A 20102-nucleotide genomic window follows, 5' to 3' on the forward strand; every position below is an offset into this window, starting at 1 on the left:
TGGCACTGACCCCGGGACAATAGCACTGACCCCGGGGCGGTGGCGCTGACCCCGGGGCGATAGCACTGACCCCGGGGCGGTGGCGCTGACCCCGGGGCGATAGGGCTGACCCGGGGCAATGGCACTGACCCCGGGGCGGTGACACTGACCCCGAGGCGATAGGGCTGACCCGGGGCAATGGCACTGACCCCGGGGCGGTGGCACTGACCCCGGGGCGGTGGCACTGACCCCGGGGCGGTGGCGCTGACCCGGGGCAATGGCACTGACCCCGGGGCAATAGCACTGACCCCGGGGCGGTGGCACTGACCCCTGGGCGGTGGCGCTGACCCCGGGGCGATGGCGCTGACCCCGGGGCGGTGGCGCTGACCCCGGGGCAATAGCACTGACCCCGGGGCGGTGGCGCTGACCCCGGGGCAATAGCACTGACCCCGGGGCGGTGGCGCTGACCCGGGGCCGGCTCGGCTGCGCAGCCACAGCCACGCCCCCAGCTCCCCGCCATGGCGGGCCCGGCGCCCTCAGCCCCGCGCCGCGGCCGCGCATGCGCCCCGGGCCGTTGCCATGGCTGCGGGCGGACGCGCGGGCCCGGCGCGGCGGCGGCGATGGCGCTGAGGCGGCTCCTGCTGCGCTACTTCCCGCCGGGTGCGGAGCGGGGCCGGGGCTCCGGGTGCTGCCGGCGGCCGTGCCGGGCCGGGGGCTGCGGGTGTGGGGCGTGCGGCGGGGCCCTGCGGGGTGTGCGGGCCGCCCGTCACGGCGGGTCCCCCGCCGGCCGGGGCGGAGGTGCCGCCGTTTGTGCCCGTGCCTGGCTGAGAGGCTGTAATTAGTGACTTACTGCAAAGGCAAGGCAGTCTTAACTCGCATCACAGGAAGGGGTTTAAAAAGTCAACGGTGACTGTCGCTGGAACAGAAAAAAAAGTGTTTGTGTTTTTAAATGGCTGTTTAGCAGAAAAAAGTTGCCACTCTGCTGCTACATAGGAGGAGGTTGGAGCCAGGTGAGGATCGGTCTCTTCTGCCAGGCAGGCAGTGAGAGGATGAGAGGGCATAGTCTTTATCTGTGCCAGGGGAGATTTAAATTAGATATTAGGAAGAAATTCTTCATAGAAACAGTGATCAGACATTGGAAAGGGAGTTGGTGGAGTCACCATCGCTGAGGGGTTTAAGGACTGGCGTTCAGTGCCAGGGTTTGGTTGACAAAGTGGTGTTCAGTCCTGGGTTGGACTTAATGATCTCAGATGCCTTTTCCAGCCTAGCTGATACTAATTCCTATTTTTTGTACTTCATTGATGAATTTTCTGAGTGGAGACATGCTTTGAAAAGCAGTGCTGCCAGCACCTTACAGTACCATATACCAATGTGCTGTACTCAGGTGTTTCAGTGACATTTCAGAAGTGAAACAACCTGGAGATGGTCGGCTCAGGGAGTGTATTGGAAAAAAGGATCTTCCTTTCAAATTCAAAAACTCGCCAACTATATGCCAATGGTTTGTGGCACGAGCTTTGTCTCCTGCTCAACAGAAACATCCAGATGCAATAATCATACATTACATGGATGATTTACTTATTGCAGCACCAACACATAAAGAAATGGAAGAAGCTCATGATAGTGTAGTCACAGAAGTGTGGCTTTTCCTATGAACTTTGTAAAATGCAGAATGACACAGAAGTTCATCTAAATTATCTTTTCCCACAGAAAGTCAAGGAGCAGCTGAGCATTTTATCAGCTGTTTCAAAACAGGAAGCCATGTGGTTAAACATTTAAATACTCCAGTTCAGTGGAAGTTGCAGAGGTGCCAGAGCAAAACTGGAAATGTAAAGCATTTTATGATTTTTGATACATTACTACACTCAAGCCTTTGCAAACATTAGAATAAATATAATGCTTTTTGTAAAACATGTTTTCCAGGCTTCTTAGAACACCAAACTACAGCAAGTATCTTCAGGACAGCTTCTTTGAAATTAATACTGATGAAATGATACAAAAAGTTGTTGGAAAAAAGAGCTTGCTAATTTCTAGAATAGAAAATAGCTCAGAAATAATATTGTTTAATATAATTTTTCATATAAGCATATGAGAGTTGTTCATCACCATGCTTACTCTCAGCAATAACAGCTAACCTCCTTCCAGCTCCAAGAGCTGGAATTGTGTCTCCTGAAGTCAGTGGAGCTATGAAAGTGGAAGTGTTGCTGTCTACAGTGCATATTATAAAACTCCAGAAGTCTAATTATGACCTGTTTATCACTTGTATTTAAAGGAATTATTTTGGAGTATGTAGAAGGTGTTGAGTCAAAGACCAAATCAATAGATCTGCTTGATCTTAGACCTGAGTAAGTATGATATTACTTCAGATAACAGCACTCTCTGTGTTTTTATAGCATGTTCATGTAAAACTCTATTTGACTGTATTAGACATAGTTAAGATCAGCTATTATGTAGAACCTATGTCCTCTACTCAGCCAGCTCTAGTAGGAGGGGCTTCAGAAAAATAACAAAGTGCCACCATTAAATAAAGTTACCAAAATCCATGGAGTTTATTAGGCAGAAAGACATGAAGTAATATAATTGTCTTAATACCAGCATTGATATGGAAGAGGCCTTGCATGTAAGCCCAAGTCAGTAGACAGTGTAACCTGGATATGCAGGATAAAAAAATCACAATTTAAAAATTTTTAAGTTTTGTCTACTTATGACTGTCCAGTATAGTGCTGTGGGTAAAACCTATCAAGTCTTTTTGTGAAAGAAATAAGTTGACTGGTGTTACTGAACAGGAGTATAAACACTGAGAGGATACTCTTTAATGATGTAGTGGCTCCCATTTAGAAGACTGATGCAGAAAATCCCCTTTAGAATTGAATAATTCCCATACTAACAGAAATGCTTGGCTTTCTTGCTAAGCTGATTTTAAGAGTGCATTGTGATTTAACTGCTGGATATTGTCAACCTTTAGCTTCTCACAGAAAGCCAGAAATCAGTAGTTATCTGGTGAAATGGGAAGAAGATCCAGTTCCACAGACTAGCTGTGGCCCCCTTGCTGGGGGCTCCAGGGACATCAGTACACTGGACCACGTGGTAGTTATGGTCAAAACTAAGAGTTGTAGAAACAGCCATAGATTTCTGAAGCTACAGACAGAGATAAATTTAAGCCTTTGCATACATAATTTATCTTGTTACTACTTCATGGACAGTTTGTTTGGAATTTATGAAATTCCAGTTTAATTCAGATATTTAAACTGAAAATTTTTGACTCACATCTCCCATGCCTAATCCTCCTTTCAAAAATATAAATTTCTTGCCAAGCTACAATTTTTAAAGTTGAATTTTACTGTACAACTTCAGTAAGAGAGGGAAGGAAATATAAAAACCAAGAAAGATTTATTCTTATTTCTTTAGGCCTTTACAGAATGAGATAAATGCATACTATTTAATTGCTTACTTCAGTTTCTCTGCAAATAAATAATGTTCATGGGTTTAAATTCATAATTATTTCCACAGGATGGACTGTAGTGGGTTTGGGGTATTTATTGAATTATTTTTCATTCTTTTCTCATAATTAGCACAGATGTTACAGCCTTAGTAGAAGAAATCCAAAAAAGAGAACCTCTCATCACATCTTCCTGCTTGGAACATGTCATATGCCTAGTACAAAGATTGCAGGAGAAGCTAGGGGAAAAACAGAATCACAATTTCTCTCTTTTTAAGGTCAGAGGCATCTTTAAAATAATTTTGGGAATTTGGGGGGGTTTAAGTGGTGATACTGTGAGTATATTTTTCCTGCTGTTTATTGTGCTGTATGACTGATTCCTTGGCAATTTTCAATCCTCTGCACTTTCAGAGCAACTGAGTCTGGCCTGGCTTTTCTGCCAGGAATTCCCCCAATAAAGTTGAGAGGTATAATTGTTTCTAGATACTGTTTACCCAGGTTTATGCACTAGGGTGTGTTTTGGATGGAGAGAAATCAATCTTTTATTTGTTGAGTAAGAGTTTATGGGCCAACAACACCCATCATTACATTTAAACAAAACCTGTAAATTGACCCCATGTAAATTAGTTGTTGGGAAAGGATGAAAATATTTTTATACATGTGTCTACTTGTTCTTCATTTTGTGAAAATGGTGGGATTTATGCTCTAAATTTATGGGGTTTTATGCTACATGCAGTTGTCATTACAAATCCTGGTTTTCATTACTTTCTGTCATTACTATTATCTTTGACTATTGATGACTTGATATTCACCTTACAGGTCGTACTTGAAATATTTTTTCAAACAAATAGGATTTTTAAGAGCAATGATTACAGAGACCTTGCAGAGTTTAAAATCCAAGATCGAGCGTGTTAGAAGAGAATAGGTTTAATTGTATTTAATTGTGCAAATGAACCTTTCTTCGAGATACTGCATGCTACAATCTGACATAATTAAACGTTGTATCTTTATTGTGTCAGCAGATGGCAATGTGTAGCTAGCTGTTAACAATGTTGGTCAGTGCTGTAGCATTTATTGTTACCTTACATTGGAAGAGAAAAAGAAGTTTTGTGTTGGTTTGTTCAGCCGTAAAACCCCTTACATGTTCCAAAGTACAACTTTCGTTCTTTTGATCAGAATACTCATCTGGGTGAATTCTGCAAAGAAATATGTATTTAACCTTGAAAACAGAGCTATGTAGCAAGGCATCTTAAATTTGAGAAGTTTCTCTTCCAAGTTATGCTCTCAACTGAGATAATGCCTTGCTTTTCAAAAGCTTTAGAAGTTGTTTGTACATCACAGAGACTGACAAATCTTCAAATGCTTGTTCAAACTTGAGTGTAAATAATGTATTTGTTCATTGTTGGGTATAGTGCTGTGTCTGAGCTTCTCTGTTTGGAAACAATAGAAGCAGGAAAATCCAATCAGTGCTGGATTATTTCCTTCACTCAAAAGTGGTTAGAAGTGTGTGACAAGAACTTTTTTGATGTTCAGTTTCATTTAGAGTTTCTAAATGAAATATGACCACCAGATCTTTCTGATACTAATAAAATATAAGAGATTGGTGGGAGTAAGATTTGTTTTCCTTTTCCCTGAAAAAAATGTTCCATGTGTGCATTGTTTGGAAATGAATGGTTTTTATTCCTGTTGCACTGGAGTATAATCTGAAACAAGTGTATAAGATCATATTTTTGTTATTTCCAGTAATTGTGGTGATGGTGGCATGTTAGGCACCCTGCAGTGAAATAAGATTTTATAGCAATTTCTCAGATTTTAAGCTATTCCATGGCATGGGATGCTGTAGTAATTTGCAGATTTTTATATTAGATACAGCTGTAGCAGATTTTGCACAATTGAGGAATATTTTTTCCTAATACTGCTTTAGGTTTTGATTATTGTATCATTTGCACAGACAATATTTGCTGGCTCAGAGTTCTGTGGATAAAGCAACTGCAGCACTGGGCATTGGAAGAAGAGAATTAGTCTCATAATCTGAAATTACATAAAATCCCATCTTGTTTTCCTCCCTTTTTTAATAATTTCAAAATACCTTTGTTGTTCAGAGCTGCCTGCATGTAGTCCTAAGAATCTTATGGGTGAGATTTCCATAAATTTTCATAATTCTCATATGCAGATGGATATTGTGGCTTTTTTAAAAAATTAAATATTTTTGTCATTTCCACATATTGATTGCCCATTCCCACTTTGTAGCTGAAAGTACAGCTTGTGTTGCAGTCTCTAGAGAGCAGAAATTGCTGCTTCTGTAACATAAAATACATTTTCTGTTTTTCCCTCCCTCTCAGTCCTTCACTTATCAGTTGTTATTTCCATTTTGATGAATCCCTACTCTTCTGAGTAGAAGCTCTGTGAACCTTTCTCATTTTCCTTTTGGAGACAGGCAGCTTGGAAAACTTGAGATAAGCAAAAAAAAAAAAAAATTGAAGTTCTGGTTATATGTCAGTGATTAAATCTCACTGTTCATAAACAGTTTCTTCTTCATTGTTACTCTGCAGAAAAGACTTGGGGAATCACTGGGGTATTTTTAATATCCCTTTACTTCACTGTCAGCAATTGTGGTGATTTCCCAGTTTCTGATTTTATTATGGTTTAGATTTGAGGAGAGGGCAGCTTCTAATAGGTGAAAGTGCAAGCCATGTTTTACAGCAGCCAGTTTATTCAAACACCAACCAGATTTTTTTTTTTTGTTCTTTTTTTTTTTTTTTTTTTTTTGTTCTTTTTAAAGTATCATGGCATGGTGACTTCCATTGCAGTATCTGAAACTATTTTAACCTTTGCTTAATAAACCTTAGTATGTGTTACTATGGCTATGGGCTCATTCACATGAATGATCTTGTAGTGTCTGATTAGAAACAGTGTTAGAAACCAGTGCCCTCCACAACCTACACAATCTGCAGACATTAAAGTTGAAATTTTGTCTTGCTGAGTATCTTTGTTATGGTTTTCCACACCTTGTCATGACCTCATAGACAGAGCTGTAGCTTATATTTCTTATAAGCTGTGGCTCATATTTATTTTTTTAAATCCTGTTTTGTATAACAAAGTCAAGTGCCAGCTGGAAGCATCCCACACCCTAAAAGTCTCAAATTGAATTGGATTTCTTGGTTCACTGGCTAAGGGTTAATATTAGTTGGGCTTTCTTTCATCAGTGATCTTATAGTCATCATGGTGTCCTCTTTTATTTTCCCCATTCAGATCTGGTCTAGGGTTGTTTTGCTGGTCTTGAGAAGACCAATTTCTCACCTTGGAGAAGGTGAAGAAAATGCAAACGTGGAAAAAAAAACCCAGGTCATTAAAATAAAGGATAAAATTGAAATCAATACTATATAACATCTTCAGTGGTAACCTAATGATTAATGTGGGATTTTTTTCTTCTCTAACAGGAGGAGGAGGAGAAAAAATTAATCTGTTGAATATTTTTGAGCAATTTTGTTTAATTTTTTAGCATCAAATGTATTTCCTCTCAGTGCCCCTGTTTCTATTTCAGGTGCTTAGAACACACATATTGCCTCTGACTAATGTTGCATTTAACAAATCTGGTTCCCGGTAAGTTGTTTTCAAAGTCAAAGTACCTAATCATTAATTGAAGTTTTGTACTAGTAAATTAAATGGTATGGAAACTTCAGTGCTCTTATCTTGCTGAAAGAATTCAGTTCTGCTGCTTATAAGCAGCTTCAGGCATAATTGGGGATTATATTTCAGGCCTCTTGGACCATGGGAGATGCAAAAAAGTAGCAGGTGAGATTCAATTTATGTAATTTTTTTTTCCACAGTCATAGTCTATTGACAATTATCATATTACAGAAAGAAGTACCTTTTTGGGAATAAGCTAAATATTGCTAAAAGCTAAATAAGTCTTTGACATAAACTAATTTGGGAGTTTCACTGTAGTAAAAGTGTTACTTTCATGTTAATTGATTTCACTGTGGACATATGTCTTATCATTTTTTCCTTCATGTCTTAAAAGCAGCAGCATGCTTTCTAGTTGAAATACTCTAAAGATTAGAAAAAATGGGGTTTTATGAATAAGATGTTAAAAAGAAAGAAGAAAAGGAACCTCTTTGGTCATAAATCTGTATTTTTGGAAGAAAGAGGAGATTTAGGATCTGAGACAATGCTAACTAAAATCTATGGAAATAAATAATTTGGCTGTGCATTGGAACCAGTAAGATATTTGCTGTATTCAGAAATGCATTTCTCTTTGCTTTAGCTTTATCACTGGAAGCTATGATAGAACCTGCAAACTGTGGGATACAGCATCGGGAGAAGAGCTGCATTCGCTGGAGGGACACAGAAACGTTGTCTATGCAATAGCTTTCAATAACCCCTATGGGTAAATAAATTTCCTCTGAGATTCTTCATAATTGCTAATACTGTTATTTTACAAATATTCTAACAAAGAATAGACTATTTTAAATTGAAAGAGTTAAACTTCTGAGTTTGTAGAGTTCATCTGTAGCTAATCACTGTAGGATGACACTGTCATTATTTGTACAAGAGATCCGTTCAAACATGTTTTCTGCTATAATATTTTAGAATTAAATTTAGAAATTTTAACCAAAAATTTAATTAGGTCTTCAGTCTTGAAAAAAATATGAGTTAGCTGAATGTATTGAAACACAGTTTATTTCAGTATTATCTACATGACCAGATTGTATTCTGAATGTTTACCATTCTCTTCTGCCTGTATGTGATGTGACATATAAGTACTTATGACAATCTGTGTTGCTTCAGTTAAGGAGAAAGAAGTGGACTTCTCCATTTGCCATTACAGATTCAATATTATTTAGGACGATTTAGAAATGTCAAAGCTTTTGAGTTATTTTTGTACAATCCACAAGGTGCTGCTGTGTGAACATCAGATACTAATTTTTGCACCTTTTGTTTTCTTAAGCAATTGTTTGCCCCAGGTTGGAATTGCCACCTGTTAGGTGAAGGGAATTACATGTTAGCTACTGAAGTTTCATTGTCATTTGCTTCCTGAGGAAGCTATTTTTCTATTGAATCACATTAATGTTGGATGTCCTATTTATCAGGTGAACAATACACAATTACCATCGGGAAATTAATGTTAAAAGATTTGTTCTTACACTATTTGAAACTTTATCTCTTTCTTTTCTTCTGTGTGAAAGGAAAACTTAGATCCTGCTGTGTCAATGTCTTATATTCTGATATTTTTCTTTACTTTAGAAAAGCATTTAATGAAGTTCATTTATATAGCTTGCTGAAACTAATGACAAAAATCTGTGCAAAGATCAAGAACTAGATTGTAACATAAAAGTGGAAATTTGGGCGAACTGCATTTATAATTGTTGATAAAGAGATGTTATCTGATGAAATTATATAACTTCCTAATAAATATGTAAGTACAGCACAACATCATCCCTCAAGTAGGTCAGTCATCAGTTATGAACACTCCTCTGCTTATAGATAGGCACAGTAGATCTTTTAGAAACTCCCTGTGTCTGCTAATCTTTTGCCTTGCTGTAACTTGTGTTTGTAAAATCCTGTTGCAGGATCTTGTAGTGTGGCAGCGAGCATCAAAGTGCACGGGAGCTTCCAAGGCTGAGTGTTGTTTCTCTGGAGTCAGAGGTTTTTTCTACATAAAAATTATAGGATTTTTTTTTTTTCTATTTAGTGACAAGATTGCCACTGGATCTTTTGATAAAACCTGCAAACTGTGGAGTACAGAAACAGGAAAATGTTATCACACCTTCAGAGGACATAGTGCAGAAATAGTGAGTAGTGATGGATATTTCTTATTTCTTTGTTTCCTCACACCATCGTTGATGACTGTGAGTTCTGACTCCCTGTGAGCTCCCACTGGAAGGCACAGTTATTGTGGCACTTCTATTCATACATCCAGGTCTTGTTAACATTTCTGCACTGCAAGGGATGATAGTCTGAGTTCTTGAGATAGAATAAATCCTCACACACAGTTTGAAATTATATTGTTATTTTTACTTTGTTCTGACTTCCCTTGTTTGCTAAAACATTGAAAAATACCATAGCAACTGAAATTTTCAGTTTATTGTACATACTTTTTGTTTGATTACATATCACATGTTTTTCCAGCTATCTTGCATTGCCTGTCATATTTGCAGAACTAAATTACAAGAACATCATTGCTTGTATTCTTGTATTTCACAGAGATCTGTACTTTGTGTACAGAACCAATTGGAGCTGTAGGGGAATGAATTTCTGAAATTTAAAGTGTGTTAACTGGGAATATGTGGGATGCTGAAATGTCAAAGATCTATGAAATTTAAACAGCTTAGACTTAAAAATGCTTGGTTTCCTCTCCCATGCACTAGGACCCCTATCAGCAGCAGCAAGTGCCTTGATACACAAATTTCAGTTTGAAAGATCGGGGCAAAAACATTAACACTCTGAATTTCGATAATGAATGGCTTTTTTGTTTTTTTAAAAAAATAGCTATACAATCACTTTTCAGTGAAATATTGCTGAAAATTGTTTCTGAAAAAAACATTTTGAATTTAACTGTAGATTGAGAGGCCTTAACTAGAGCAAGAAAATGGTGGTTTACTGTATTGGAATTTGAGGTTGATTTCAATGTGGTTTTGATTCTCTGGATGCTCTGATTTACCCCTTACAATGGAGAACATGTTTGCTTATTGAGAAAGGCTGCAGTGATTTTATGGCATAAAATCAGTCAGGTAAATGCTTAAAGGCCTCCATTTTTTCTGACTTCTTAGGGGTTAGATTAGACTCGGAGTGTTAGGAGTTGTGCTGACAAGTAATTAGAAGAAGGTAATTGCCAGTAGGAAATTATGTGTTTCTCTGAATCAGACCTGTTTCTAAAAGGCCATTATTGCATCAGATACATTTCTGGCAAGGGCATGCCCATAGTTACTCAGGATGAAAAAACTGAGCTACTGTTTTACTTTTTTCATGGCACCTGCTATTTTTTATTTGCAGAGCAATCACACTGAATAATTACAGAAAATGGTAGGATGAACACATAATTTGTTAATATGAATTTTTTTTTAATGTGAAATTTTTTAATGTGAAAAAAAGTAGTTGTTAAGCTTTTATTCTTGCTTTTTCTTAAATATGATGCTGTGGCAATGCCCTTGGCAAATGACATCGATAATGACACCTGATAGAGTAAGAGTGCACAGAGTGTGTTTGTGGGTACACAGAACTGTTTGGATGATCTTTGCCCCAGTCTCATCAAGTAACAGAGAAAACCTACCAAATGATAGTGCTAGGGAGGACTGTCAGACTGGATAGTAATTGGAGGGTTTCAAAGAGAATTTTGAAATTAAAAAAAAAGCATGTGCTGGCAAGGAGTCCACTTGGTTTGAGTACTTATCCAGAATTATGTGGTAAGGATTTGTTGCTGTTCTAGAGCTATTGGAAGAATTCTACAAGTTTTCTGGATGCCATAAAATAGTATCAGGTCTTTGTCGTATTTAAAAATAGTAATCCTAGTCCTTGTTTATAAATGGACTACTTTAAACTTTTTCTCTCTAATGTTTCTTGCTACAGGTGTGCTTATCATTTAATCCTCAGAGCACACTGTTGGCAACTGGAAGCATGGATACCACTGCCAAATTATGGGATCTAGAGAAAGGAGAAGAAGTAGCCACTTTAAATGTATGTTTGCATTCTTTATGTTTTCAGAGGTGCTCCTGGCTTAGTTTTCCAACTGAGATAAATAACAGTGTAACCATTACAACTGTTTCAAACTTTGCAGTTTCTTTTACCAGGTGATCCCATAGTGACTGCAGTTATAAAACAGAATAAGAAAACTTGAAGGGAATTAGAAAAGCTTTGGTATTTTATGAGTCCTATTTATCAAAAGACAGAGTTTCTCATTGCAGTGACATTACTGCTATAGATTAGAATCCCTTCCATCACTTGTTAAAACTTACTGCTCTACTGTAAGTTGTGACCTCCTCTGTATGGAGGAGATAAACAAGGGAGAGGACAGCCATCCAGTTACCTCTAGATTGTCATCTCTCTTTGCTCTGCATGGCTTGCTGGCATTCCCCAGGGTCAGATTGGCCTCTGCTGCTTCAATGCATTTCTCTTACATAAATCCTAAGTCATATGTAGTGAATAAGCTTCCTGCTTAAGTGGTGTGCCTGAGTTTTTGCAGTTGTTGGGATATTGACTATTCCACTGTCAGGTAGATCATTCTGTCAAAATTGTGGTGTACTGGACAAGACAGTAAATAAAATAGTGATGAGTTATAGAAGGATTATGCTGCTGAAAAATGATTACATATTAAACTATATTAATGGAAAAGTAATAATTTGTATTCTCATACTCCTTTTCAAAAATTCTCTCAGGGACACTCAGCAGAAATTATTGCTCTGTCTTTCAATACCACTGGAGACAGGATCATCACTGGCTCCTTTGACCATACAGTAGGAGTATGGGATGTTGGCACTGGCAGGTACTATAGTACTAATAAATATAATTTTACTTTGCATGATTTCAGGACAAATTAAATAGAAAATGTTGAGCTACACCTTATTTCATGCTTGCTTATTTCAGCTTTTATTTCATTTAGAGTATATGTTCTTTCATCTTGTAATTTGTTACTCCTGTTCTCTTTGTTCTTTTGAAAAGGAATGCTGCTCATGAAATGCTTTTGGATGTGTTCTTTATTTTCAATTTCTGTCTTATGAATGCTAAAGAGACAGAAAGATTGGACAGATCCTATGCATGTTCCTGGTGAATTCTTCAAAGAGAAATATATTTATCAACATGGAAACTCATGATTTGCAATGTGTCTAGGATTTCTAGACTGTTTAAGTAGAAAGTAGATTTTATGTTATAGAAAATTATTCTGGTTATGTTATCTTTAAAAACTGTAGAGGGTGTATTTTTCCTCTCATCATCCTTTGTCAATATGAATTTAGTATGTGTTCTCCTTTGACTGTAGAGAACAAAATCTCTTGATTAGGATGCCAACAAATAATAATGCAACAGGTAATTATGAACTTGTATAATACTGAATGACAAATTCACTTGTTTTTTCAGTGGGAAACTCAGTGTAAGTAAAATAATAAAATGATCACCCTGATTACTGACAGAGTAATTTATGAAGATAACCATTCTATTTTGTTTACAGGGGTTGTGCCTTTTTTTTTTTTTTTGAGACCAAGGGGAATATCTCTGAAATTTATATATAAAAGAAAAGTGTGTGTATAGTGATATTTTGGGATAATAGACAATATATATAAAAGTGAGACTAAGTGTGTGATTTATAAGTAGTGTACACATAGTGTATCATTTAAGTCTTGATCCTATAATTTTTGAGCTTATTCAACACCAACACTCATTCAGCAAATTGACCTTTGAATTCAACTTCCTTCAGCCTGATGTTCTTGCAAGTGTTTTTGTGTGAAAAATACTTTTTCCATCTTATTGTTTGAGTCTACAGTGAAATCAAAGTCTGGGGATTTTCATGTTGCATTTTTTTTCTATGAAATCAATACAGACTTCACATCAAGGCCAATACCAGCAATATGAAGGAGCAGAGTCTCACTGGCAGCTCTGGAGATTAGCTAGCAGGCAATAGAATTGTTCCAAGGCCAGCAGTCAGTCTTTCAGATGGCATGAGCCATCTGGGCATGAATACATTTAGAAATAATGGAAAGTTGCAGTCAGAAAGACTGTGAGCAAATAATAATTTTCTGTTGACAGATTCAGGTAGATCTGAAAACAACTTGTAAGTGAGATTTTGTGTACTTGTTTTTCACCATGTGAGTCACATGAGGTGTACAGCTTTTCAAATTTCAGTTTCTTCTGGCTGACGCTGCTGAGCACATGTGTTCCTGAGTTTTATTCTGGGTAGGTGCCCTGAACTGCCCTGAGGGAAATTGATGTAGGGACAGAAAATCTGAACAAAGTTTGAGATTCTCTTCATAAAATAGCTATGATTTAAAAGAAAAAAAAGGTAAAGGGGGAAACACACTTTTGTAATCCAAGTCTGTATTTCCATGGCAGATACAGCCCATTGTAGTTCAGTTGAAGGTGTCTGCAAAGCTTCATTTGGCAAATCATCAGCCTGGTCCTGTATCTTGGGTGAGGGGTGCTGGACACCAGCGTGTGAGAGTGAAGCAGTTTCTCATTTGCAATTATAGTCAAATACTAGAGCATCCATAGATCAAATTTCACTTGGAAACTGAAGGCTAAGGAAATACTGCCATGACTAAAGCTGATTGCTTTTAATAATAAACTGAAATGGGATTTTTAATGGCACTTCATAAGTCTGTCTTCTGTGTTTTTTCTGTGTTTCTGATAACGGCTTCTGTGAGATGGTCTCCACATTGCTATTTATTCTGTTTATTGATCAGATTTTTATGTCAAAGCTTGAAGGCCGCACTGCCTTTTTGAAAATTGAAAGTTTAAGCTTTCAGCTTTTAGATTAAAATTTCTTTGTAGGTATTACTAGGTATTTTGGGCATTAGGTATTACAGTAACAGCAGTCTTGATGACCAAATAATACGTTTATAAAATTAAGATTTCCTCTGTTATTGGCTTGTTGATTTTTTGTTTTACTGTAAAAGAATCTGCACAATTACAACAGTGTAGACCTCAGTGTTAGAAAGTAAAAAGAGTAATTCTGTAAAATACTAAGAATGTAATCAAGTTTTTGTTATTATAAACAAATAGCAAATTCAAATGCTCAGGAAATTTTCTTTACTGTTCATTTAGCACATATATTAATTTAGCTACTCTTGTATATCTTGTGCAATGAATAAAAACATTTCAGTCACTTAAACTAATTTAGTTGTTTTTCTAGTCATTAGTTTATCTGTTATTTACAGTCTGCTTCTATTAATGATGCAGTGATACTACATTGTGATAATAACCCAATTTGCTAATCCTTTAATAGATGCATATCTCAATTAATCTTTTTTAGGCTTTGTTGCTTTATAGGCCATTAAATAGGAAGCAGTATTGGCTAATTGTAACCTCTCTACTCAGATAAAGCTGAAGAATTTAATGGGACTTGTATTGCTAATCTTGTGCAGCAAGATGTTCAGGATTAATGAGGATTAGAAATCATATTTCAGTTGGGCTGTCATTTGTCTGTTATTTGGGAACATGCTCACATTAAGTACCTGATTAACTTCCATTTGATCTTCAGTGGATTTTATAAAGGGTTTAGATTATATGGAGTTTTAAAGATGTACTGTTTTTACAGTTCATTGAAGTAGGATAATGGGAGAGTAATGTGGAAAAACTTGCTGTACTTGCTTAGCATGTAGATGAATACAAGGAATCTGTCGCTGGTATTGAAGATCATCAAATTTCACTGGAAATACATTCACTAAAATATTTTTCAAAGAGAAGGGAGGAAATTTCCATTTTATTTTTTACTGCCTCTTTTTGCCAAAAATAGAAAATGGAATTGATGTAGTACTAGAATTGTTAATGAGCTGTACCATTCCATTTAATTGCTTTAATTAAGGCTTGACACCTCAACTATACAATTTTCTAAACTTACGATTTATAGGTGTATATAAAAATACATACTATAAATGTAAATGATCATTTAAAATTTTCTTTTGGTAGGTTGTTACATACTTTAATAGGCCACCGAGGAGAGATTAGCAGTGCCCAGTTCAACTGGGACTGTTCTCTCATTGTCACTGGATCAATGGACAAAACGTGCATGGTAAGCTGTTTGAGTAGGTAGTGAATACAGCTACTTGACATATAAAATGTATCTTTTTTAAATTGAGGAGCATAATTTTAAAGTAGTGAATATAATGAATTAGAGAATTTACAACTAAATGTAAAACCTATAATCTTACTGATTTCATGAAGTCAAGTCTTGTTTAGTCAATACACTGAACTAAAAAATGTATAGAACTTCATTAAACTAACTAAAGAGTGACTCCTTATTGATTTGTATTCAGCTTTCATGTTATTACATGTCAAACATCAGAAAGGGCCTCTACAAGTTGCTTTATCATTCAACTAGATACCTCTAAAGTGAATTAGTCCAAAGAAGCAATGCAGTGCCCCTGTTTGTGTGTGCAGCTGTGGAATGCTGTGACAGGGACACACATCGCGACGCTGGCGGGGCACAGCAGGGAGGTGCTGGATGTCTGCTTTGACTACACCGGGCAGTGCATTGCAACAGCCTCTGCCGATGGTGAGTGAGGGGCTGCCACTGCTGGGGAGCTGCAGCACCAAACACCTCTGTCCTCTCCTCAGGCTCTGCTTTGAATGTAGCTTGATGAAGAGGAGGACTTGATTCAAAACTATCCATCGAGCAATGTTTGTTTCATTACAGAAATTGGGCATTAAACTTTAAAAGTTTTCTCCAATGATGAAGTTCTTATTTTCATACTTCAATCAACTCAACATGTCTTTCCCCTTTAACTTCAAACTTGGAAAGAAATATTTCACTTGTGGCTGGAAATACATTTTAAATGTGTACATAAATAGCTTGTCAGGGGGTTGATTTGGTGACTCAGATTTAGGCTTTAATGAAAAATGTAGTTGGAATTTTACTGTTAGATTTACTAGCAGGCTCTTCTAATGCACAACAAAAGAATACACAATAAAGAGGTAGTGAAAGAAGCAGCTTTGTTATTGGCATGCAGAAGTTTTGCATGTTTATTATTTGTATAGGAATCACAATAAATAGTTTTCTATATTGACCTGCTCAATTATTTATGTTATACTGCATAACGACAATACTGTATTAGTTTTAGATACACAATTCTAGAAACAGGGTACCAGACTGGATGGGGAGGACTATTTGGATCTATTTTCCTGTACTTGCTATATTAAGACAAAAGCCAATGTAAACAGTTTCCTGATATTTAATCAATATCTTATTAAACAGTGAAATATAATGAAAGCTTTATAAATATATTGTACATGTATTCTGAAATAACAGGCTTCAATAAACTGTGTTCTATGTGGACCTTTGTATTCATATGTTAGGAATTTTCCAGAAGAATCCATTTCTGATTAGGAAAGGAAGGCAATCTTTTCCACTCAGATTACAGATTCTTTTTAGCATATTTTGCCCTTGGAGGAAACTCTGTGAAGTTTGCCTTCTATTTCTTCCAAAATTAAACCTGAGGATGAGTTCCTTCTGACCTTATTCAAATGTTCTTACTGAAATGGGTGGTAAAGCATAACAATCACATATGGCTCCTACTGCAACAGGGTCAGCAAGAGTCTATAATGCAGGAACAAAACAGTGCATTGCAAAGCTAGAAGGGCATGAAGATGAAATTTCAAAGGTAAGTTGTGTGTGGTTTACATATTTTTAAACTTTACTTTGTGTGACATCCAATCCAGCAGTTACTCCATGATGCAGGAATACTGTTAATCATTATACCACCATACATTGTTGATGTAGGTATTAATAGAAATGGATAGACTGTGCACCTAAATGAATCACTTGGTCATGAGAAGTGTGCTCATGTGCTTTGCTGGCTCCGTTTTGAACACCAAGGCTCTGTTTCAAATACATTTAGTTGCTTCCAACATTGTATGTATTTCTCAAACTTTGTTATTGATTGCTTCCACCTTTTCATTATTCTTTCAGATAGATAATCTCCTTAGCTTCCAAGCTAGTGTGCTTTGTTTGTACTGCTCTTTTTGATGTATTTTGATGTTGAAATATTAATATTTCAAATCTAGGATGGTTCTTAATGAACAAAACTTAAATGCTTTAATTCTGTTGATTAGTATATAAATCATTTTGCTGAGAGAATAGGAAGTTCAGAAGGATCGTCGTTCCACAGTTACTAAAGTCACTGCAATATCTCACACTGAGTGTAGAACCACTGAGGACAGTCTGAACCCCTGCTGCTGAGAGGATGGGTCAGAGACAGCTTCCATCAGGGCCTTAGTATTGGCATCATTTCAGTGCTGGAGGAGAGAAACTGCTCCTCTGGGAGCACGTGGAAAAGGCCATGTATTTCTGTAGATATTCTATGGAGATGTGACCACTTAGGAATGTTACTACTTGGAAATTTGATTTCTGGGGAGCAGACATTTTGCCCTCACTGATTAAGTGGTTTTGAATTATATAATAAACTGGTATTGTCCAGTTAGTGCTCAAAAAATGTACCTGATTATCTGGAAATCCATACAGTATTGGCAGTGAATGTTTAACAAATACGAAGACTTACTATAAAATAGTTTCCAGTGCAGATTCTAATACTACAGAGATGTATGTTATTTAAGGTAGAAGTCTATAAAATATATATAAATTTTACATTGGAATAATGTTGACATTTAAATAAAACTGCTATTTGGAAGCTATGATCCTGCAGTAAGGTCATAGTATATAAGGCCTTTGTAAATACACAAAGTGTTCAGCCACAAAATTTGCCAGCATGACTCTAGTGGACTACTACCCTTGATTTTAGCTAAAAATCTGAATGCAAGAGTTGCTGCTTTCTACTTACATCTTTCAATCACTTTTATATGCTTCTTTCTCTAGGACTTGCTGAGTACAATATATAACTCATATACATAACTAATTTCTGTATTTTTTAAAGGTGTGTTTCAACCCTAAAGGCAATTGCATACTAACAGCCAGTTCTGATAAAACAGCTCGGCTCTGGGATGCTGCTACTGGACACTGCCTTCAGATATTAGAGGGCCATACTGATGAGATCTTCTCCTGTGCTTTTAACTACAAAGGTGATACAATCATTACAGGTAACTAATATATTCTATTTTTCTTTCCTTTTTTTGAGAGACATCTGAAATCTTGCTATGGCAAAACAAAAACTATCTGAAAACTTTCTGGGGCCAAATGCGTGTACCAGCAGTGACTTACAATATAGTCAAGAAAATCTAGAACTTCACTTTAGAACTGAGATTTAAGACAATATGGCCATGAAAGAATTTGTGCAAAGGTATGGGCACGACCTCCCATCTCTCCAGTGGGCACATACCAGCACCAGAGCAGTGACAAAGCCATTTTCTCACAATGCATTGCTGTGAGGGAGGTGTGGATGAACACAAGGCAAAGGACCATGCCTTTTTTGTATTTGGTACTGAACTCTGATCAGGTTTCCTTCATTTCAGTCATAGGATGCAGGATGATCTCAGTTGAAAGTATTGCCCTAGATTCTGCTGCCTTTTGCTAGTTGAGAAAAAATATATGTGTTTTATGGGTACATTGTTGATGTAGGTATTAACAGAAATGGATAGACTGTGCACCTAAATGATCCTTCACAATGTGTGTTTATTACTAGGGAGCAAGGATAACTCCTGTAGAATCTGGCACTGACTGAAGAAAAGGATCCGGTTTGATGTATGCCTGCCTACTTTGTGAATTTCAGAGTCAATAAACTCAGCCTGTCAGCTCTGTTTTCTTTCACTCTCTTGGTTTGCCTTCTGTTGAAGTAGCACAGTTATCTAGATTTGATAAGGTTTGACTTAGATATGGCATCACAGAACTGCAGAGGTTGGAAGGGACCGCTGGAGGTCATCTTGTACAACAGCCTGCCCTGCTCAGAACCCTGTCATCCAAGCAGGCTGCCCAGGACTGACGTGGGTTTGAATATCTCCAAGGATGAAGACTCCACAGTTTCTTTACACAACCTGCTTAGTATTTGATTACTTGCATAGTAAAGAAGAAAAATAGGGTTTTTTTCCCCCTCTTATGTTTAAGCAAAATAGTTCCTTATTAGTGCATGTTGCCTCTTCACTGAGTAGCACTGAGAAGAATCTGGTCTCTTATTTCAATCACCAGAGAGAATCATGATTAATGAGAACGAATGCATAGAATATCTCAGTTTCTTTATGTGTGATTTTTTAATTTGTAACCTTTTTAATAAAAAAAAATAGAGCATTATAGTAATCTCAGTTGTGACAGCTGACTTTTGTATTAATTTTTTGTGTGTCTGTAATAAAATATTGAATTAAAATGCCAGATTTGCTTTTTGTAATACAATGCCCCATTCATGTTTCTGGAGAAAACCAGCAGCTATTTATGAGCAGCCTTGCTATTAACTCTTCCATGCATGCTGCAGTTAAAGTCCCCTCTCATACTTGCCCACTTCTTTCCAGTCCATCTTTCTTTCCTGCTCAGTACTTATTGTCCTATTTTGAAGTGAAGTAAAAAAAGAAATTACTATCAGTAGTGGCTTAAACTTGGAATCCTGGCCTAGTGATTAGTCCAGCATGAAGAAACTCTGCTTGCCAAAGATTGGAAGCTAAGGATCCTGACATGAACAGAGAAGTGGATGAGAGACTCCTGCAAGTCATCTAGTAGCATGCAATGAGCTTTTAGCCAGGCTTTCCTCTCCCAGAAACTGCCAATAGGTTTCACCTGGAACAGAGCTCACTCTGCTTCCTAAGAGCACCTGGGAGTGCAATTGCTCTTTGCAGGCATAGTGAAGGAGCAGAACTGATTGGTCTCCTCCAGCAGACTCAAAGGAAGGATGAAGAGGCTAAGAGAGAGAAAGGAAGTGGACAGCAGAGAATTAACTTGGTATGTTTTGTTTATATTCTGTATCTTTGGGTGATTGTGGACTTCTAAATGTGGTTAAATTTAGTAGGAAGTTACTAAAGCTGATGTGTTGGGACTACCTCTGAGTGCTTGCCAGCACCCTTGTGTGTAAATGAAGAAACAAAAGTGCCTGTCATCACTTGGCAG

At 37.4% G+C, this 20102-nt stretch overlaps 1 protein-coding gene across 1 annotated transcript; it reads left to right on the forward strand.

Moving 5' to 3' along the window:
* Positions 1-497: 497 nt before the first annotated feature.
* DAW1 (dynein assembly factor with WD repeats 1) lies at positions 498-19374 on the forward strand. Its single transcript, XM_021553643.3, has 13 exons — positions 498-639; positions 2249-2321; positions 3549-3693; positions 6960-7018; positions 7683-7805; positions 9111-9210; positions 10985-11092; positions 11791-11897; positions 15032-15134; positions 15503-15617; positions 16646-16722; positions 17992-18154; positions 18697-19374. The coding sequence occupies exons 1-13, from the start codon at positions 498-500 to the stop codon at positions 18729-18731; spliced, it is 1350 nt and encodes a 449-aa protein (XP_021409318.2). The 3' UTR covers positions 18732-19374.
* Positions 19375-20102: the final 728 nt, after the last annotated feature.

The sequence above is a fragment of the Lonchura striata genome, chromosome 9, assembly GCF_050655825.1.
Source record: "Lonchura striata isolate lonStrDom1 chromosome 9, ASM5065582v1, whole genome shotgun sequence".
NCBI classification, from domain to species: Eukaryota; Metazoa; Chordata; class Aves; order Passeriformes; family Estrildidae; genus Lonchura; species Lonchura striata.

What these genes read in the sequence shown, in the direction of transcription:
- DAW1 (XM_021553643.3), top strand. Translation starts at nt 498, where the DNA reads ATGGCGGGCCCGGCGCCCTCAGCCCCGCGCCGCGGCCGCGCATGCGCC. An exon ending in CTGCTTGATCTTAGACCTGA is followed by an intron (nt 2,322 to 3,548) that starts GTAAGTATGATA and finishes TCTCATAATTAG; the next exon opens with CACAGATGTTACAGCCTTAG. An exon ending in CAATGGACAAAACGTGCATG is followed by an intron (nt 15,135 to 15,502) that starts GTAAGCTGTTTG and finishes TTGTGTGTGCAG; the next exon opens with CTGTGGAATGCTGTGACAGG.